The sequence below is a fragment of the Quercus suber genome, unplaced genomic scaffold, assembly GCF_002906115.3.
Source record: "Quercus suber isolate HL8 unplaced genomic scaffold, Cork oak 2.0 scaffold_16, whole genome shotgun sequence".
Lineage (NCBI taxonomy): Eukaryota > Viridiplantae > Streptophyta > Magnoliopsida > Fagales > Fagaceae > Quercus > Quercus suber.
In genome coordinates, this window is record NW_027069481.1 from 1,846,875 (window position 1) to 1,869,844 (window position 22,970).

General features: G+C 34.3%; 1 protein-coding gene across 2 annotated transcripts; it reads right to left on the minus strand.

Moving 5' to 3' along the window:
- Positions 1–390: 390 nt before the first annotated feature.
- LOC112001631 (probable membrane-associated kinase regulator 1) lies at positions 391–6,192 on the minus strand. Of its 2 annotated transcripts, none has more exons than XM_065782992.1 (2): positions 5,070–6,192; positions 391–501 (listed from the first exon to the last, which is right to left on the minus strand). In XM_065782992.1, the coding sequence occupies exons 1-2, from the start codon at positions 6,087–6,089 to the stop codon at positions 406–408; spliced, it is 1,116 nt and encodes a 371-aa protein (XP_065639064.1). In that variant the 5' UTR covers positions 6,090–6,192; the 3' UTR covers positions 391–405. The 2 variants fall into 2 exon arrangements, with proteins under 2 accessions (XP_065639064.1, XP_023889573.1); XM_024033805.2 differs by lacking the exon at positions 391–501 and adding an exon at positions 3,991–4,140 and having other exon boundaries at positions 5,070–6,190.
- Positions 6,193–22,970: the final 16,778 nt, after the last annotated feature.

Genomic DNA, 22,970 nt, shown 5'->3' on the forward strand with positions numbered 1-22,970 from the left:
ATACATTTAGCCTCATGATGCAAAATTCAATTTCAATTTCATATTCTAGACACATTACACAAAATTAGAATTCTAATTTGGTTTGTACACGTGACACACAATTAGAGTTCTAATTTGAAATTCAATTTCACACTTTCTCTGCTTCATCTATTATTATATATATATAGATATAAATAAGGAACATAAAATTTAACAATCAAATTTTCAAAATTCATATTAAAAAAAATATATATAAGAAGTTTGAAAATTTTTTCTCCAAATACAAATGGATGGTCCGGATTGCTTTGTTCTTTGAATCTTTGTTCTCTGAACCGACATTAGCTAATTTAAAAGGGTGCAGCAAGCTTCTAAAAAAAAGGGGGGGAGCAGCAAAAGAACAAATACAAATGTATGGTCCTGATTGCTTCATACAATCATGCAGTTGGCCGTACTATAGTACCACCCCATCGTTATCTCTTCCCTCTTTCCTTCTTCGCCAATAATTGCCATTTGCCATTTGTCCTATCAAAATAAATAAATAAATAAATAATTGCCATTTGCCAAATTCATGCATCCAAATTGCGCGTGAAGTTCACGTCTCACAAATCATAAGACCGTACAATCATGCATATGTCCACTATGTTTATTTGTGTGGAAAACCCAAGGAACATGCCAAAATTTCACACATAATTTCAATACACAATAATTCCACTTTTTATCAAATTCTGGTCCCCTATATAAATAATGTAATTTAAATATCTAATCATAAGTTCTTTATTTATTTATTTCTTTCTTTCTTTTTGGGAGGGGAATGTCTAATCATAAGTTACTTTTCAAATGTGTTATAAAATTAGGTGTAAATTTGTGTGTGTCTGTAGCAACTATATATACATTTATGATGATATACAATCATTCACTTATCGTTAGAATTTGAGAATATGAGATACTTCAAAGTTCAAACAAGAGCATGTGTGAGAATTTTGTGGTTTTAAATTTGTAAACTTTATATTAATTGCTACATTTTTGTGTATGAAATGGAGATATCAAGTGTTTGAATCCCTATTCCAATATCTGAGATACTTCAAAGTTCAAACAAGACCATGTGTGAGAATTTTGTGGTTTAAAATTTGTAAGCTCTATATCAATTGCTACCTTTTTGTGCATGAAATGGAGATATCAAGTGTTTGAATCCCTATTTCAAAATCTGAGATACTTTAAAATTCAAACAAAAGCATGTGTGAGAATTTTGTGGTTTTAAATCTTTAAGCTCTATATCAATTGCTTCCTTTTTGTATCTGAAATGGAGATACAAAGTGTTTGAATCCCCATTCCACTTAAAATGTACCAAGGAAAAAAAACACACACACACACAAATGAAACCCAATATGCTCTGATAGCATTCCACTCTCATTTGTGATATTAGACTCAAGGACCCAATCCTTTTACTCACTTATAGAAAAGAAAACTAACTATGAAAAATGTAATTGTTGCAACTTGCCAGGAAGGTTGTGCTCACTAGCAAGAATTTACATCATCTAGCCTATGCTATTGATACAATCATATGGATTTTCTATCAAGAAAAGAATGTGGATAGGGATTTTCTGTAGCATTTATGGCCAAACGGTGAGTGAAGCTAAGTCAAGGGTGTGTTTTTCTCCAAATGTGGATAGGGATATTAGGGAGTCCCTTTGTGATATTTTGGGTTTTGCGTCAACGCCGTATCTTGGCAAGTACCTTGGGCTTCCGCTAAAACAACTGGGTTCCTCCTCGCATGACTATAATTTTATTTTGGATAGAGTGAAGCAAAAATTATATGGGTGGAAGGCAAACCTTTTATCCTTGGCAGGTCGTAGAGTGCTCATACAGTCATCTCTAGCTGCCATCCCTTCGTACGTTATGCAGTGCTCTTACCTTCCGGGAAGAGTATTGGATGGGCTAGATAGAGTAAATAGGAACTTCCTTTGGGGGTCTACAGAATCAGCCAAGAAGATTCATTGGGTTGGTTGGGAAAAGGTGACAAAATCGAAGGAGGAAGGGGGATTGGGGCTGCAAATAGCCAAAGGTAGGAATGTAGCTCTCTTATCCAAACTTAATTGGAGATTTCATATGCAGAAGGAGGCACCATGGGTTAATGTTTTGAAGATGAAGTATTGCAACCACCGAAGGTTAGCAGCGGCTAATGCAGATAAACTCCCTTATTCCTCAATATGGGCTGCTATGAAGAAAGGGAAGGACACTTTTAATAAGGGATGTAGATGGTTGGTGACAAAAAATAGCACTTTGAATATTTGGCATAACAACTGGACTAATGGGGGTTCCCTTAGAAAGTTAATTCAAGGACCCATTTCTCAAGAAGCAAATCTTTTAGAAATTAAAGATATTATGCTTGACGTGGAGTGGGATTGGGATAAACTAACATTTGATTTACCTGATGAAGTTAAGGGATTGATTTGTGCGATCCCCATTTCAACCTTAGGTGGTGGTTTGGACAAGTTGGCTTGGTCCGGATCATCCAATGGGTCTTTTGATGTCAAAAGCGCATATGAGATTGCTATGGAGTCTTGTAATGCTACTGTTTTGCGACTAGCTGGATTTGGAAGGTAGATTTTTTGCCCAAAGTTAGATTGTTTCTTTGGTTGTGTGCCCACAATAGCATCGGTGTTAAAGTTTGTCTAGGAAGAAGAGGAGTGGTCCAAGAGGAAGTGTGTCCTGTTTGCTGCAATGGGAGTGAAACTATTTTGCATGCCTTGAGGGATTGCTCCCACTTGAAACATGTGTGGAACCAGCTAGGGGTCACGACTTCTAACCATGAGTTTTGGCATGTTAACTTGGTGGATTGGCTATCACTGAATGTAAGGAAGAATAATAAGCTGCATGGTTCAGGAACCCCTTGGAAAATTGTGTTTCCCTTTGCTATCTGGATCATTTGGAAGAGTAGGAATGATATTGTTTTCAATAGGAAATGTCGGAGTCCAAAATTGGCTATGGATATTATGTATCAAGCTAAGGAGTATCTTCATTGTGTGGCTGCACTAAGATTGCAAACACATAGAGTCTTAAGGTGCATTCGATGGGAGAGACCTGAGTGAGGGTGGAGGAAGTTGAACACGGATGGGGCTTGCAGTGAGACCCACGGGCTGGCTAGTTGTGGGGGAGTGGTAAGGAATGAGGATAGGCAGTGGGTAGCTGGTTTTAGTAAGCGAATTGGGATCACTAACAGTTTTGCTGCTGAGCTGTGGGGGTTGCGTGAGGGCCTCAAGTTGTGCTGCAACTTAAATATCTGTTGTCTTGAAGTTGAGATGGATGCCAAGTCCATTGTTGAGGTGCTTCAGAATGCAGGTTATGTTAACTATGTCATATCCCCTATTTTAGATAACTGTAGGCAACTGATTTCACGTTTCCATAATGTTTGTACTAAGCATTGCTTCCGACAAGCTAATCAATGTGCTGATAACTTAGCTATGATGAGTTTTAGTTTGAATGCTGATTTCCTTATTTATGATAGTTCGCTTGTGGACAGTTTAGAAGTGTTTGAGGAAGACCTCAATGGGATGTATTTCAACAGGCTTTGTCCTGAACCTGCCTTTGTTGGCTAGTTTGTAATGATATCGTCTTTCATCAAAAAAAAAAAAAAAAAGTGGTCCAAGTGTAATATTTAATATTTTTCGATTAATTTTCCAAAATTACAAGCAAATAAAATTGATAGTACTCTCCATTTTTTCTTTTCTTTTTTTTTCCAGTTAATATTATCAGAAACATATAAAACCAGTCCCACCCTTTACGGCTTTACCAACCATTGCCCGTACGAATAGTACTTATTAGGTAATTATATTTGTGGATCCAGATCTATCATATCATATGAAATTTTTTTTGGATTTTACACAGTCAAACATGAATTAAGCTCATAGGAAAATGAATTACTAGAAAAATTGTCGGTGTGTCTTCACGCGTTTAACAAAGAGCGTTGAAATTCTAAAAATATTTATTACTCATAATTGAAAATTCTGAAAATGTCGTAAATGAAACTTCATAGCACTGCCCTCATTCAATAAATAAAATGTGTCGCCGTCTTATCCGATGGGGAAAGCTGACTGATGCTTCATTAATTCAAAAGCACATGGATGATTCCACGGAAAACAAAATACTTCTTCTTTCTTTTTACTACACAGTCAGAAATTCAAAATCCACATCAATGAGTAAAACAAAAACATAGGAGTACTCTATGAATTATCAACGTAAAAAGTCATCTTGAAGCTAGTGACAGGTAAAAAAAACACCTCGTGGTAGCCATTTAGGCAAGCAGGTTTACGTTTTAGACAAACGACAAAAAGGACATAACTCTGGCTTAAAAGTAAATGTTATGTCCTTACTTTAATCATTTTAAAAAAAATTTAATACTATTTTTATAAAAAATAAAAAAAATTGTTAAATTTATTTTTTATAAATTAAAAAAAAAATTATTAATCATTGCCTTAATAACATCAATTAATATTTTAATATATAAACGTAGGAAACCAAAAAAAAAAAAAAAAAAGAAGAAGAAGAAGAAGAAGAAGAAGAAAGAAGAAGAAGAAGAAGAGGGAAAGATGAAAAGTTGAATTGTTGTTATCAAACAGTCAAACTAAAGTTGGGTTTGGATACCGGTAGGTTACGTGTCTATGTTTTTTAGCTGGGTCCTATATTGTTTATGGGACTTATAAATATGTAAAAGTAAAAAATTAATTTTAAAATTAGGTCCTATACTATTCGTATATAAGTAATAAGCAGTCCAAAGAATCAAATCTGAAGAAGATTTCAAGCTCCAAAGGCTTGGATTCCAAACTAGATTTTCCCATTAATACATTGATACAATACGAATGTTACACAGATCACATCACATGCAGCTTTTTACTTCACGTTAGGGAAAAAAAAAAAAAGGTCAAATACTTTTTCTTAACCTTTTTAGTCATTGACATAATAGCAACAAAAGTGACAACACACAAAGCTAGATTCAAAAAAAAAAAAAAAAAATCTTAGGAAACTAAAAATTACTGCTAAATATAATCAGTTAATTTTGATTCATATCTGAAATTTCAAATCTCATTACTGACCATGGTCTTGTTCTGAATCATGGAGTTCTTGCAATGAGCAATTGCACCTTGAATTGCACTCTGTAACTCCTCCATCGAAGACGTGTCGCTGTTATACATTCCTCCAACCCTACTCGTCCCTGTACTCGTACCCGTACTCGTACCCATGAACCCGGTTCGACTAAGCACACCCGAATGGCTCGGTGAGGACCTCATCGAAGATGGACAGCTCGAAACACAGCTTTTCCTACGTGGGTACCTCAAATTCCCCGAAAAAGATTGAGAGATTAATCCACTAACACTTTCTTTCCTCGTACTGATCTTATCACTGTGTTCTTTCGCAGCTAACAAAGACACAGTTTTCGCCGTTGTAGAACTCGTCGTAACAAGTCCTCCTCCTCCTCCTCCTCCTCCCATTTTTTGTTGTTGCTGTTGCTGTTGTTGTTGTTTTTGGGAGAGTTTTTCATACAAAGGCTTCACTTTCTTCAAATACTTTCGTATAACCTCTTTGGCTGTAGAGCTCATTCTTTTCACTGATGAACCGGATACAGTATCTGGGTCACGTGTCTTTGGATCTTTTTTGAACACAGATGAGAATCTTGACAACGAGAAATACTTGGGTTTCTTGATCTGGGTGTTAGGGTTGTGAAGGCGTTTGAACTCGTCGTCCTCAGTGACTGAGCTGGGTCTTGACGAGTCACACTCGGCCAGCAATAAGAGGTCGCTGTTGAAGGAAGAGTGAGAGTCGTTGGAGCTGCCTGTGGAGTCACGAGAGGCGGTGGTGGTGGTGTCTGAGGAGGAAGAGGTGCTTGAGGAAGCTAAGAGGAGAGTACGGACCATGGAGAGGCGAGGAGAGGTGTGGAGAGGTAAGAGTTGGCCTTTGTAGAAGAGCTCGTCGGCTGGGCAGAGAGTGGTGGAGGATCTGCGTGGGGAGAGAGAGATGGTGAACTCGAAGTCTGAGGAGGAAGAGGATGAGAATGAGTGGGATGGTGAAGGTGGGAGTGTGTGGGATTTGGAGGGTCTCTCTGTTCTCCTCCCCATTGTTGATTGCTACATCATCTGTCTAGAGTGTTGAGAGAGAGAGAGAGAGAGAGAGAGAGAGAGAGAGATGGATTTGAGAGCAAAGTTTGGAAGGGACTCGATTGGGTACTTCTTATAATGGTTTTGAGAGGTAAATTGACCCACACTTTTTTTTTTTTGGCCTTTTCCTTTTTACCTGTACTGATGCTACTTTTATGATCTACCTATCATAATAAAAGTTGGGTTACTAAACTTATTATTCCGAAACTTAACTTTAAAATTTCCAATAAGTAATTTGGGCCATGCTAAGGGAAAATTTGAATTTTCTTTCGTTTAATTATGTATCTACTGAATGTTTGGTAACCATGCATACAACTGTAGGACTATTTACATCCAATAAATGGTCTGGTACTCAAAAGAATTGGCTTTTGAAGGAGGCTTTAAAAGCTTCCTCCCGCATTAAAAACTAACAAAAGTTCATTAAAATCAAAGACTTTAGGTTAACGTGGCTCAACAATATTATTGAATTCAAACTTATTGGGTGGCTTTGAAAAGCTATTGAAACCCCCCCTCCCCCCCCCACCCCAAAAAAATCCCCAAAAAAAAAAAAAAAAAAAAAAAGTAGGATAACAATATTTGACACGACCCAATAGGTTAAAGTTAAAGTTTAATAAGTTTGTATCAAATTTAGATCTATACTAATAGATTCGTTAAATAAACAAGCCATTCCAAGTTTGACCCATGAAGCTCATTTGAGCCATTTGACCCATTTAACTGAATTTTAAATTTACCAATTTATTTTAAAAAATATATTAGATTAGTTGTGTACTCATGTTAGGTCGTGTATTGACTATAACATGACTCATTTATTAAATAAGTTAAGCGAATCATGTATTATCGTACAGCTTATTTAATAAACAAGTTATGTTAGAGTCAACTAATCATGACACGATTAATAAATGTTTTGTATTCATGTTAATTTTTTTTTAAAAAAATTTGAGAGAGTTTCAACCTATATCGTCTATTCCTAATAATAATTTTTTATCATCAAACTAAGATATTAATTAATTTTTGATATAGGTGGAGATTAAATTCTAAATCTTCTATACAACTATCAAAAATTTTATCAATTAAACTAACAATAGCATGCATATTCATATTAACCTATATAGATATAAGTCGACACAACAAGACAACTAATATACCAACGTTGTGGGTGGAAAACAAAAGTTACTTTGTTGGTGGTCCATGCGCACAAGAGGTTGGGGGCGGAAGGAACGGGCCACCAGTTTCCGTGGTGATTAATTAGGCAAGTGGTGGGTTGTGTTTTCTTAATTAATTTTTACACTTCACCTTTTTCACGTTAAATAGCTGGGTGTTGGAAAATGGTGGATCTGGGGGTTCTGATGGAATCACATGGGTGAGTTCGAAACGTCTCTTTCAGTGCCTTCGTATCCCCGCCCTGTGTTATTTGTGTGATCAGTCATGTGTTTGTGATTTACACAAGGTTAGGTGTCACGTGCCCTGATCATGAAATGTGGGGGTCTAGATCATGGGTTTGATGAACTCTCAGAAAGGTTGAGTTTTGATATTTTTATAAAGGGATCTCTTTGTTGGTTTCCTTTTTTTTTTTTGGGTAATTGGGACACCAAAGGTTGCTGTAAATTACAAATTATAGTGTGAGCAATGTGTGCTGACTGCTGACTCATATCACACTTGTTTCGATCTGAAATGTGACTAATTTTTTTTTTTTTTTTTACATTCTTTTAGTGAGTTTAGACCCATTAAACACAGCTGTTTAGGCCCTAAAAGATGTGAATTTTATGATGATTAGTTGTTTGTGAGTGGTGACTTGTGTTATTATATTGCATGCATGTAATGGGTCAACGTGACTTGTTTCCTTTTTATTAACTATTACAATATCTTTTCGATTGTTCCTTTTCTTTTCTATCCATTTATTATAAAACTTGTTTACAGACGCTGGTATTTATTAATAAATTAAAAAAAAAATTTAATATTTTAATATTTTTTTATTTCTCATAAAAGTCAAGTCAAAAGTTTTTTAAAAAAATTGTTAAAAACTGACCTAAAAACACCCGTTAACGGGACTCTTATATGAAATCAAATGGATTAACAAAGATGCTTAGTGTTTTTCACACAAACCAAAAAAAAAAAAATGCAGATGCCCAAACTGGTGGATCCGCAGCATTAACTAATTATTAGATGCTTTGATTAGAAGGAACATTTTTATGTATTATCTTTATGTAGCAGTTTGATATTAACATGAAATTTTTATCAATTTAGGGTCTGTAGCTTTAATTAAGCTTTTAAAATATTGATACCAACTATCTCAGCCTCGAGGAAATTAAACAGACTTCACGTGAGAGAGAAGCATCGACTTAAATATTAATACACTATACTATTATTCATTAGGTAGGACTGTTATCGAATTAATAAGTGAGATTAGATTCTCAAGACCTGATAATAATCCCAACATGAAGAACAACGTTATATATTATTATACTAAGAAATTTATTTACTGTCTGGCAATACTAAGAAATTTATTTACTGTCAGGCAACGAACTAGCATTGGACTTCGAACTATATATGTAACTTTACTGCTGCAATCTTATCGTTAATTTCGTGACAATAATTATTATATAATTAATCTTTTGTACCTTAAATACATCGAAGTACCCAATCATGCCATCAAGAAGTTCGAGGCTTCGAAAAGCCAAGATCAGAAAAAGAAGGTTATATGGAGATTAGAGGCCTTGCCCTAAGGTAGTAAAGACAAAAGACTAAAGACCAAAGAGAAAGAAGAAAATATTATCATCAACAGGTTTAGTGAATTTATGAAAAGGGAATTAGAAACAGATTTTATAAAGAAAAACCAGAAAAAGAATTATAAGAGATTGCAATTGCATAATACTATTTAGATCCAATCTACAAATTGCAGGTATTTTGGTTAGTTGGTTTAGTGTTAACTTAAAAGTCATTGCTTCATGCATGAAGGTTGTCATTTATAATATTTATAGGATTTCTTTTTGATGGATTAACAAAGTTATAGCCCCTTTTCGTGTTAGAACTAATATGCAGATCTAGAAAAGCAAAAGTTGAAATTTGGAAGTTTAAAAATCTAGTATCTTGACAATTTGGACAGCAAATAATTCTTTGCAGGTTGTGAATGAATTAAACTCTTTTATGAACAATTTGGATTCGATTAGATAAAAAAAATTGTTTATGTTCATTTATGTAACAAAAGAGTCAGGCTCAAGTACAGACTTAGGCTCAACTACTAAATAATCTAAATTCAAAATAATGTATTCATGATGAAGGGGAAAAAAAACTCCTTGAGTATAAATTTATTTATATATATAAAGACTTGATGGGGTTAAGTTTGTAAAATGAATTCATAAGTTATTAAATTATTATTTGTTAATTATTACTAATATAAATACTTCATTTTGAAATAAAAAATATATATACATTTTAACAAGTTTGGTGAATCTAATTTGTATATATTCATGAATGAAAATAATTTTATTTAGTTAAATCCATAATATAATTTATTTATTAATTATTTATTTTTATTTTTGAGAAAGAAGTAAGGGAATTTATTTAAATAAAAGAGAGATCATTCTGGAATACATCATCCAGATCACTAGGTAGCTCTTCTACCCATACAACAGTGTCTGCAGTTAAAACTGCTCTACGTGCAAGAGAATGTGCTAACAAATTACCCTCTCTAAGAGTATGGTGAAAAGTACAGGTCTGTAACGTGGCACCTAATCTACGTGCATCTGCAATCACATGCCCATACATTGTAAGGCATCTACCCGGAGTCTGAAGAGCTTGGACAACCCTTTTACAATCACCCTCCACCAGCACCCTTGTGAAACTCATCTCTGTGGCAAGCTGAACGGCCCTTTTTGCGGCCAATGCCTCAGCCATCTCCACGGATTGGGGCAGCGCCACTTTCTGGCTAAGAGTAGCCAACACATTCCCACGCCAATCCCTCACAACCACTCCCAGCCCCGCGCACCCCAGGTGATCGAACAGGGCAGCATCGAAGTTAACCTTATACAACCTTTCCGACGGTGGAGACCACTGAACAACGGCGTTTCTGGGATTCGACTTGGGCTTCGGTTTGGATATTTTTATAAAAAAATATCATATTTATTTTAATACTCATTTATGTAAATTGAGGAAATCAATTATCCCTTAATTAATATTAGATATATTAATTGCTAAATTTTGAAATTTAAATATAATTCAAAATTTGAATAGCTATTGTCAATAGTTTTAATCAGGATATTTATGAACATTAACATGATATTAATACTATAATTGCCAGCATATTTATTACAAATATATATTTTCCATTCTAAATGTTTTGTATTCAAACGTTCTTATTTGAATATGACATAATAATGTTATATACGAAAGAATTTCAACACTTAAATATATAACTATTGTTGAATTATTTTATGTTACCGTATATACATAAGTGTTTACTATTTGGTTTAATGGGTAGTGGTCAAACAGTTAACAACTTTTTGTAACATTTATTCAAAAAGAAAACTTTTGAAAAGGTATTGTTATAATGGGTCATTAAATGCTTGGCATTAGGATCCTTTCTTGTTCTTTTTTTGTTCTCATCGTACAAAAGGTTTTGACCGGTTTATATATATATATATATATATATATATATAAAGAAAGCTATTGATTACACATTGATTTTAGTAATTTTAAGATCATTTAAAGTTTTAAAGATAGCAAATATTTTATTTTTTGGCTAGAGAGATGCTACATCTATAATAATTTTACAATATTTTTACAACAAATCACAGGTGGTTAGCTGTTATTGGTTGAAATTTGAAATTAACACTAAGATTACTTTTTTGCCCCAACAGTAACAACCAATAACAACCTACCATTTAGGATTTGTTGTAAAAATATTGTAGACATATCATTTCCCTTTTGGCTAAGGACATGCAACATGTCTAGCCCTATATATATGGAAAGAAATAAAAGTTTCAAATATACACATTTTTATTTTTGAATTAGAAAGATGCAGACTTTTCAAACATCTTACTACTCACAAAAATATTCTATCTTTTACAAAAAAAAATTGGGAAAAGAAAGTACTATAGAGAGCTTATATCTTACGAGCAGTGTAGGCTTGCAAAGATAATCAACAAAGGTGGCTGGGCTGTTGTATCCTTGGGACAACATGTAGAAACTATTTGTCTAACTACATCGGATATACCGTACCGTAGACGGCACAATTTGTCTCAAGACAGTGACTTAGTTCACGCCTCATCTCTACCACCTCTTTTGGCAAAACCAAATTGTGTAATTTCTAAGGAAAATTCAGGTATTATCTCTTCTTTATTTCCAACAATTTGTGAAGAGATACAAATTTTAGTCATAGTTTATAATATATATTATAACAAACAAATTAATCAAGTAACTCATAAAATAGTTTAAACTTATTTAATAGGAATATAAAAAAGTTTTAACATGAAATTTTCTTTGTTGATAAGCTTTAGCATAGCTCATATTTGAAATAAAATAAAATGAACGATCCTCAATTATTAATACCGATGAGCATAAATTATCAAACCTATTTTAAGGCGCAATGGGAATTCATTCAGTAAACTTAACCTAAATATAACAATAAATAAACTGCTTACAAGTTTTAGGCTTTCTTTTTGCATATGGACTTGGATTAGCTTAGCTGATTACTAGATTTGTCTGTATTGAATTGGAGTTATCCTAATTTTATGTTTCTTACTCTTTGGATCCGAGTTGAGGATATATTATGTAATCTCATATTATGTTCAATGCAAGTTTGCATTGTTTAATTTGATATTGGATTTTTTTTTTTTAAATAAAAATGATAATTTATTAAAATGCACAATAGACATTAGTATAATGCTAAGCCCATGTTTTTTTTCCACGTAGGATTATCTACTCTTATAATTGGAATAGAATGTTTTGGTATACAATATCCATTTTTCACTATTTACAAAACTATCCTTTTGCTTAGTTAAATATTTTCTAAAAATAAAAATTAATGACAAAAAGTATTCTTACAAATTATTATAAGATATGTTGAAACAAATAAAAAAATTAATGGGTAAATTAGTCAAGTTGACAAAAATATTTTAAATATATACCTAATTCCGTAACCCGTATTTTTATCAATAGTTATAATTATAACAAAAAAAAAATCAAAAAAAAAAATCATATTGAGACAGTTACTTATTTTGAACCAAAAAAAAAAAAAAGTATAATACAATGGATCTAAACATGGTTATAGGCGATATTAAACATATGCATGACATGTACGTCCATGAGGCTAGTTACTTATGTTAGGCTATAAGAGAGTACAGTTAGTATATTTATTTGGAGATTTTTTGAGATTTAGTCCATGGAGGAGAGGCTTGGGTTGTTAGGCCCAAAATTTTTGATTCATTTTTAGCCCAGTACAGAATATCTTTGTTTCAAATTAAGATTTGGTGTGTTGTGTTGAAAAAGGAAAATTGTACTATAGTATCTTGTATTTTTCCCTGTGAGTAGTGAAATCACTGTAACTCTAGACACGTTGAAAAAATTACCGAACCACGAAGATATTATCTTATATGATTGTTTTTTTTTTTTTTAATGTATATTTCTTATTATTTCTTTCTATTTTTGTGTCTCATAAATCTGAAATTTTTTTATATATTCCCTTACTGGGGCAAAGTAAATAATTTAGTGCAAAATAACCAGCGAAGGGGTGGTTATTTCTGTCTCTGGGAATGCAAACAAAGAACCATTGATGCATACAATGATTACTTGGGAGGCCAAGCCAATGATCGATCGATGTGTCTATTGGAGTGTCAGAGATACTTTTTTTAATCTTCTGTGCATGTTTGATTTTGGGACCTTGAATTAGCAATCTATTATACTTGAATTAGCAAATTTAATTGGAGAAGATATTTAGGAAATCCAAAGCTTGAAGTTTGTGTGCAAGAAATAGAGAGCTAGCAAATCCAACTGTGTACAGTACGACAGAGATCGAGCACAGAACCTTACAGTTGGTGAATGAGATGGACTAGAGATGGGGCGGCTGGCTCTACATGCTGCTGCCATGTTGTATATTTACTGCTCATTCTAGAGTTGTCTTTTTCCAGGATGATTAACTGGTCCCAAACAATATCGTGTTTATCTTCTTCCCATTATTAAAATTATCCTGGGAATACAAACTAGAAAGCCCTACATATTGGGTTCAGACTTAAGAGAGAATGATCCCATAATTATATAAACAAAAACAACAATTGAGCCAGAGCTAGCTGGTTTTCCTCAAAATGCGTTGAGGTGCAACAGTTCGGAAAATGTTTTTATTTTCTATATAAACAAAGCCGTTCATTATTATTATACGGATTGAAAAAAATACAAATATATGAATTATTGGTTCGGCAAATTTAGATTATTATATATCACTCTTGCGGTATAAAATCATGGTGTAACATGTATTTCCCCATTCTGGTCGTTGTAGTGCCTGGTACTCGACCATTGGCTTGAGGCATTTTTTTTATCTTAAGGAATACTTTTTTTGTTTTTGATATGTATGTATAGACTCAATAGTTGAAAGATATGGGAGATTTAAGTCTTGGACGTTTCTATTAGAAATATCAAGAAGTGTCAATTGAATTGCAATTTTCTTGACAACAATATGAGACTAGTTCGTAGTTAATCTTAATCCCAGTTTCAATACAATATGTCAAGATACTATAAAGAAGAACAGCAAGGCTCAGGACAAATTACAAGACCAAGAGAAGAAGAAACTCCACAACTCTGCTTAAACGACAGTGAGCAGAGTTTTGTACGTTTGTTCTTATTCTGCCTTATACGACCTGTAGCTTTTGTTTTATTTTATATAGCTTTAGTAACTGGCGTGTGAATAGCACGTGATGGTTGTTAGTTCTGTTAGTTAGAGGGTAGTAAGTTAGTTAGTTAGATCCTCTCTTTTCCTTACTCGTGTATATATATAAACAGAGCATTATTGTAATCATTTCAATTTCAATACAACAGAAATTCTTCTTCCTCTGTTTTCCTAATATGGTATCAGAGCTATTTTTGGCTTTCGCTTAAGTTTTCTCAAAAAAAAATTCCCAATTTTTTTTCCCCCCAAAAGTTAGGGTTTTCTTCATCAGAGTCTTGAAGCTTTATCCATGGCTTCCTCTGATTCTACGAGCATCACCATTGATGAATCGCATCCCTTCTTTCTTCACCATGCTGAGAATCCTGGTGCGATATTAGTTTCACAACCATTGATTGGAGGTGAAAACTATCCTACGTGGGCATGTTCTATGGAGAGAGCTCTCAGGATCAAGAGCAAGTTCTGGTTAATTGATGGATCAGTTCCTCTAACCTCAGCCATGGAGAAAGTTCCTCTTTTGGTTCAAAGCTGGGCACGATGCAATGATATTGTGGTTTCTTGGATCATTAATTGTGTTTCTCTCAGGATTGCCACAAGCATGGTGTATCGTAAAACTGCTAAGGAGGTTTGGAATAAGCTTCAAAGCATGTTTTCCCAGGGTAATGGACCTAGGATTTATCAATTGCAGAAGGATCTAGCGAGTGTTTCTCAAGGTGAACTCTCTGTGACTGAGTTTTTCACCAATCTTTCAATTCTATGGGATGAATTACAGAACTACGAACCACTTCCTACCTGTTCTTGTGAGAAGTGTGTATGTAATGTGAATGAGAAGATCTCGAAGATTCACCACAGAGAAGCTGTTATGCAATTTCTGATGGGTCTCAATGATTCTTTCTCTCATGTTCGAGGGCAAATTTTGCTGATGGATCCTATCCCATCTGTTGAGAAAGTGTTCTCTTTGTTGGTTCAAGATGAAAAGCAAAGATCAGTTGGGCAAGGCAGCAGCAATGGTCTTTTTGTGGAGTCCACAGCACTTGCAACAAAGACTATGAACTTTGATTCCAAGATCTTCAAGAAAAGAAAGGAGAAGCCAACTTGTAGCCACTATGGTTTGCGTGGACACACCATGGAGAAGTGTTACAAACTCCATGGTTATCCTCCTGACTACAAGACCAAACCAAGGGCTAATCAAGTTTCATCCTTTGATGCTGTTCATGACTCAGATATTACCACTCAGCAAGCCTTTCCTTTTACAATGGAGCAATGCAAAAAATTACTTGCCATGGTTGGAAGGGATGAGACTCAGACCAGCACTGTTGCCATGGCAAATAATGTTGCTTTCAATCAAGCTTCATGTTCTCAGTCCACACCCCTAACAGGTAATCTCAAGCACTCCATATTTTCTGCTAAATTAGTGAACAGAACTGCCTTTGGTATAGATACTTAGGTCATGGATACAGGTGCAAGTGATCATATAGTTTGTTCCATATCTCTTTTTCAGTCTTATACCACTGTTTCTCATTGTGTTGTGGAATTGCCAAATGGTGAATCAGCACATGTCACTCACATTGGCACTGTTAAACTATCTAATTCCCTCACTCTTGATCATGTTCTTTGTGTCCCTTCTTTTTCATTCAATTTGTTGTCTGTGAGCCACCTTACTCAAAAATTGCCCGTATGTCTTGTGTTTTTATCCCAATATTGTTTCATTCAGGGCCTTTCATGTTGGAAGACGATTGGAGTGAGTGAAGTCCATAATGGTTTGTATCTGCTACAGAAAAGCACTTCCAGGACTACACCTTCTCTGTCAGATCATCTTTCTATTCACAAGTTTCCCAAATCTGCTTGTTCTTCTTCTGTTTCTCATAAAGACATGTCAATCCTATGGCATTTTAGATTAGGTCATCCATCTTTGAGTAGAATGTCAGTTTTACAAAGTGTATTACCTTCTTTTTCTGCCCAATGTACTGATGTTTGTACCATCTGCCCTTTAGCTAAGCAGAAAAGATTGCCTTTCCCTTCTCACAATAATATGTGTAATGAACCTTTTTCATTAATTCATGTGGACGTTTGGGGTCCATATTCTATTTGTACCCATGATGGTTTCAAATTTTTCCTTACACTTGTTGATGATACTACCAGATCTACTTGGGTGTACCTTATGAAATCAAAATCTGATGTTAAGCATCTTTTACCTTCTTTCTATACCATGGTTCACACCCAATTTAACACTGGTATTAAATCCATTAGGTCTGACAATGCCCTTGAATTCTCCTTAATTGATTTTTATAGTGCTTATGGTATTGTGCATCAAAAGAGTTGTGCATATACACCACAGCAAAATTCTGTGGTTGAAAGGAAGCATCAACATCTTTTGAATGTTGCCAGATCACTCAAAATTCAATCTAACCTTCATTCTGCGTATTGAGGTGAATGTATCCTCACTGCCACCTACCTCATCAATAGGTTACCTGTCCCCTTGCTACACAACAAGTCCCCTTTTAAACTTCTTTTTCATAAACAACCATCTTTTAATCATCTTAGAGTGTTTGGCTGTTTATGCTTCATCTCTACTCCTTCTATTCATAGATTGAAATTTGACTCTAGAGCATTGCCTTGTGTCTTCCTTGGTTATCCCTTCAATATGAAAGGTTACAAAGTCCTTAATCTGCATACTAGGAAGATTTCTATTTCTAGAGATGTCATCTTTCATGAATCAATCTTTCCTTTTTCTCCATCCTATACATCCTTGTTGTCTAATTCTCCCCCTTTATCAATTCCTCTACCTACTTCTTGTAATCCTACCTTTGATATTTCCTCTAGTCCTGGTTTCGTTTCTACAGGTACACCTCTCAGTACTTCACATAGTCCTTCTTCCATTTTGATTGGTTCCTTACCAATACACTTGCCTACTACTCCTCACACTGATTCTGTTCCAGATCAGTTTCCTTCTTTTTCTGTTGCTCATCCTGCTGTGTTGCCCGGTCATTCCTTTTCCTTGTCTGTTGATACACCTGCTGTGTTGTCTGATCAGTCCATATCCTTACCTACTGCACCTCCTGTTGTCTTACCAGATCAATCCCTTTCCTTGCCCCCTCCTCAGTCTGTTTCCCTTAGAAAATCTGCTAGGGTCAGTAATAAACCTGCCTATTTGGCTGATTACAGGTGTAATCAGATCTCTTCCAACACTTGCCATCCTTTGTCTTCTTATTTGTCATCTCACAGGTTATCACCTAAACACTTGCACTTCTGTAACATGATCTCCTCTATTGAGGAACCTAAGTTCTATCACCAGGCAGTTAAGAATTCCAAGTGGAGAGATGCTATGGCTGCTGAGATTTCTGCTCTTGAAGCTAACCATACTTGGATTCTCACTTCTTTACCTTCTCATAAGAAGACCATTGGGTGTAAATGGGTATATAAAGTGAAATATAATTCTGATAGGAGTGTGGAAAGGTATAAAGCAAGGTTGGTTGCTAAGGGCTTCACTCAAAAGGAAGGTCTTGACTATCTAGAGACTTTTTCCCCCGTTGCCAAATTGGTTTCTGTCAAATGCCTTTTTGCAGTGGCTGCTGTGCAAGGCTGGCATCTTTGTCAATTAGATGTTAATAATGCTTTCCTTCATGGAGATTTGAAGGAAGAGGTTTATATGGATCTTCCACCAGGTTTTCACAGCAAGGGGGGGCTTGTATGTAAGCTTGTTAAGTCATTGTATGGTCTCAAACAAGCAAGTAGGCAATGGTTTGCCAAGTTCTCCACTGCCTTACTCATGCTGGGCTTTACTCAATCCAGGGCTGATTATTCTTTGTTTGTCAAGAAAACTTCTACTTCATTCATTACTATTTTAGTGTATGTAGATGATATCTTGATTGCAAGTGATAACAAGCAGGCAGTTGATGAGTTAAAAGTCCTGCTTGATCAGCAATTTAAATTGAAGGACTTGGGTGCTTTAAAATTCTTTTTGGGTCTTGAAGTGGCAAGAACAAGAAATGGCATCAGCTTGTGTCAAAGGAAGTACATATTAGATTTGTTGAGTGATACTGGCATGTTGGGGTGTAAACCAACCAAGATTCCAATGGATCCTAATGTCAAGCTTAGTAAGTATGAAGGCAAGGCTTTGCAAGATCCGAGCTCTTATAGGAGATTGATAGGAAGACTTTTATACTTAACTATAACTAGACCAGATATCACCTTTGCTGTGAATCGGTTGAGTCAATTCATGGCTCACCCTAAAGAGCCACATCTATATGCAACCAATAAGGTACTGCAATATCTCAAAGGGACACCAGGTTAGGGTTTGTTCTTTTCAAGCAAATCAGACCTGCACTTGAAGGCATTCACAGATGCAGATTGGGCTTCCTGTCCTGACACCAGAAGGTCTGTGACTGGTTTTTGTGTATTTCTTGGTGAGTCTTTAGTGTCCTGGAAATCTAAGAAGCAACAAACAGTCTCAAGATCTTCAGCAGAATCAGAGTATCGAGCCATGGCAGTAGCTATTTGTGAAGTCATTTGGCTTTTGTATTTACTTGGTGATCTTCAAGTCAAGCATCCTCAAGCAGCTTGTCTCTTCTGTGACAATCAGGCAGCTCTACATATTGCTGCAAATCCGGTCTTCCATGAGAGGACAAAGCATATTGAAATTGATTGTCACCTAGTGAGGGATAAGGTTTTGGAAGGATTCATTAGAATGCTACATGTGAAGACAAATGCTCAAATTGCAGATTTGTTAACAAAGGCCTTAAATGCTCATCAATTTTTCTTTCTTGTGTGCAAGTTGAATATGGTCAACATTCATGCCCCTCTTCCACTTGAAGGGGGGTGTCAAGATACAACAAAGAAGAACAGCAAGGCTCAAGACAAATTACAAGACCAAGAGAAGAAGAAACTCCACAAGTCTGCTTAAACGACAGTGAGCAGAGTTTTGTATGTTTGTTCTTATTCTGCCTTATACGACCTGTAGCTTTTGTTTTATTTTATATAGCTTTAGTAACTGGGGTGTGAATAGCACGTGATGGTTGTTAGTTCTGTTAGTTAGAGGGTAGTAAGTTAGTTAGTTAGATCCTCTCTTTTCCTTACTCGTGTATATATATAAACAGAGCACTATTGTAATCATTTCAATTTCAATACAACAGAAATTCTTCTTCCTCTGTTTTCCTAATACAATATGATGCAAGAAATGAGAGCTAAAGAATAGAATGAAAGCGAAGTTAGTTTGTGGGTTTGATCTTACCCGCAAGTCCGTAACAATCCTTACACACAAGATGCTGAATGGATGCGTGCTTTTCACACAGTTTAACAAAAGATTTTGGGCAGCTAGTTTTTTGTTGGGCTCCGTCAGGGTGTAAGTTGTGCTTAAAGGTAGATCTAAGACTTGGAAGCCCAAAATAATTAAAAGCCCATCTTCTCCCCAATTATGCTAGTCCAACCTACCATTAATTAGGGGGCCTGACCTATATCTTGATTCATGACATTTTAAAAAGATTAATCTTTGACTTCAGAAAGAAAAAGAAAAAGATCAAGCTAAAAAACCAAAAGGCCCACTTTCATTTAAATTTTGAACTTCATTTTTTTTTTTTAGCTTAAAGTTGCATTTCGCATTGACTTATTAAAAAGTTAACTTATTTTATTATTTAATTTATTTTTGTTATTATTTATGAGTTTTATTATATTTTTTTTACTATTTATAAATCTCATTATATAATTTTTATTTTTATTTATTATACTTTCAATAAAAAAAATTAATTTTAATTAAATAAATTGTTCAAAACTGACACTAAATTTCGAACTTATTTGTTCAGTTAAGGTTCAAGCACCTCAATACTAGTTTATGTTTATCTCCTTTGTCTTTTTTTCTTCTTTTCCTTTTGGTCTCACACAATTTTCAATGAAAAAAATTTAATTTTAATTAAATAAGTTGTTCGAAACTGACACTAAATTTCGAACTTATTTGTTCAGTCATGGTTCAAGCACCTCGATACTAGTTTATGTTTATCTCCTTTGTCTTTTTTTCTTTTCTTTTTGGTCTCACATCATTTTTCAACTTCTTCTTCTTTTTGGTTGAGAAGGACACCATTTTCAATTTGATTAGACGTTTCTTTATGTCATAAGTTATGGATAAGTCTAATGTTTTTAACTGGACTCCATTCTTACAAAATATAAGATTTTGGAGATAAGATCATATAAGTGATAGGCCACGGACTCATCGCTGTTTTCTAACCTACTAACCCAATGAACCTGGATGAAAAATAAATAAATTAATAAATAAATAAAAGTGATAAGGGAGTCTTGTACAGACTTGAGACTTGAGACTTGAGACTTGAGACTTGAGAGTGATACTTTTTTTATTTTTTAATAGAAGAATGAAAGTGATACAGGTGATAAGAGTATCAAGAGTAAGGCTCTTATCTCTTTCTTTGTATGTGTTAAAATACTTAATATTTTAAAAAAAAATCAATAAATTAATCTCACATTAAAAAATGAGTGTGAGTTTAAGATGTTTAAAGTCTGTACTGTGTATTCAAGAGTTAAGTTTTTTTAGATATACAACATTGTCAATTTCTTTAAGACATTCTCCCCTCTTCGTGTATATATATGTTAAAATACTTAGTATTCTTAAAAAAAAAAAAAAAAAGTGATAAGAGTAAGAGAGATTGAAATTCATGCTTATAATAAAGCATATTATCACTTTCATGAAGCACATTAATAACAATTCTCTCTCTCTCTCTCTCTCTCTCTCTCACACTCACATAATTATCTCCACAATCTTCATAACTCATGAGACAAGAATGTTAATTTGGGAGTTAATGGTGGCGCATGAGAGCAAACACTCTTCAAGCCTTAGATGGAGTTTGCTCCCTTAGACCATGAATGCACTATCTTTGTAGATTCCGTTGTTTGAATTAATAAAATTGTTTAATTCAACCTATTAAAAAAAAAAAACACTAAATCACCTCAATTTAAACCAAATCTACAAAATATTTTCAAGTTAATGGTGGCACGTGAGAGCAAAATACTCTACAAGTCTTAGATGGAGTTTGCTCCGCTAGACCATGAATGTACTGTCTTTGTGGATTCCATTGTTTGAATTAATAAAATTGTTTAATTCTATCTATTAAAAAAAAAGAAATCACCTCAATTTAAACCAAATCTACAAAATAGTTTCAAATTGATCAAAGTGAACTGAATTGGACGGAACTAAACTGAATGAAACGAAATAGACCGCATGTATCAAAGTGGACCAAACAAAGTGAACTGGACCAAAGTATACCAAAAAATGTTCTAAGATATTCCTAGACCATACATTCCATTATCAAAACTCATAAAAAAGAGGAGGGGCGGGGGCTCGGGCGTTAGGAGGTTTACAATTTTGTCTTCTTTACCGTCTTCTTTTTTTACCTACTACCAATTTTTATATTTTTCAGTCTTCATTAAAATAAATGGTAGATGGATAAGTTGTTGGTTGCTCATATTCTGTCTTTGTTCTTTGATTTAGGATTATGGCTGCCCATTAAAAATGATTAATTCTTAGGTAAGTAATTATCATGTTTTCAATTATATTAACTGTTTAAAAAAAGGATTTGAAATGGTTTTCAATAATACGTAGTACATATTAATTGCACGTAGAAAAGATAGGTTGAGAAATACAGAAAGTTGTAACTAGGAACATGGATTGTATAAAAAAGGAGAAACAAATCCATTATTTTAGGATCATCAAATCTATGAAAGTTAAATTGGATTAAGCACATGCCTACTTTACGTACATATTTTGGCTATATGCCAATTTTTAGTTGAATGGTTTTATGGAGTAAACCAAAACACATTTGCAATCAGATGAATATGAAGTTGATTCATTAATTAAGGATCTGGATTGCTAAATTGAATTTTTTTTCTCCAATAAATGAGAATTTGCTTCCTAATATGAAAGGGTTCCAATTATTGAAATTGTGAGTGTTACATTGAAGATGCCAAGCGGGACCACATATTGAGCTATTCAGTACAATAATTTTAGCCCTAAAATTTGTTTATGTATTTAAATGGTTTTGCAACTTTACGAGTTGGTGTTACCAATATTTTCTATAGGCTCAATTTGTTTATTTATTTGGGTGAGAAGTGTTCTATATTTACTTAACACTCATCGTTATCATGTAATTGTGTGTCTTTTTTTTGTGTAGTACTTATTTTATAATTAAGTTTTTTCTAATATAGTTGTTAGGACATACGTGAATAAATGTTAGGAACATATGTTAATATAGAATTGGCTAATTCTTTGACAAAATGCACTTTACTTGTAACTAAGTAGATTTAGGATGTGTTTAATGCTTCAAGAAATAAAGTTTCAAGTTCAAGTGTTAAAACCATGTAAGTTTGTCCAAGAAACAAGTGGAGAAGTGCTGGATTTTAAAACTCAACAGCTAATATTTATTGAGATTTAAAAAGTTATTTCAGCCCGATGCTCGATAGCTGTTTGACAGATAAGGTATATAACGAGGTTTATGAAAATTAGTTTTTCAGAGCTGATTTCACTCCAATCCATGAATAGATATTTGGGCTTTCTTTTCTCACAACCCTAAATATATATAAGGATTTTTTAAGGGTCATTACAGTGAATGCAACTCAATGCAAAAGTTTTTTCACAAGCATATTATGAAGCCGAGACATATGCCCTAATTTATCTTTCTATTCAAGAAGCTGCTGTGTTTGTATACTGTAGGGTTTTGTGATCAAGGAGCTTTGTAATCTTTCTTGTGTGATGAACTGAAAAACTTTGCAGCCAACATCTTTCTGAAGTTTGTGAGTAAGTCGCGTACTAGGATCCGCGCATCGAATTGGTTAGTCACGTACTGGGAGCCGTGCATTAAAATTCGAGATTGTCACTACAGAATAAATCCAATTGGGTATTGGAGTAAGAATTCAACTGTAAATTGGTATAAGGTACTGAGATTTTTTTACTTATAACCGCTTGTTGTGAT

Excerpts from the sequence above, each read along its gene's own strand:
- LOC112001631 (XM_065782992.1), bottom strand. The coding sequence starts at position 6,089 with ATGGGGAGGAGAACAGAGAGACCCTCCAAATCCCACACACTCCCACCT. Across the intron at positions 502-5,069 it reads TGATTCAGAACAAGACCATG|GACAAATGGCAAATGGCAAT; the intron begins GTCAGTAATGAG and ends TTATTTTGATAG.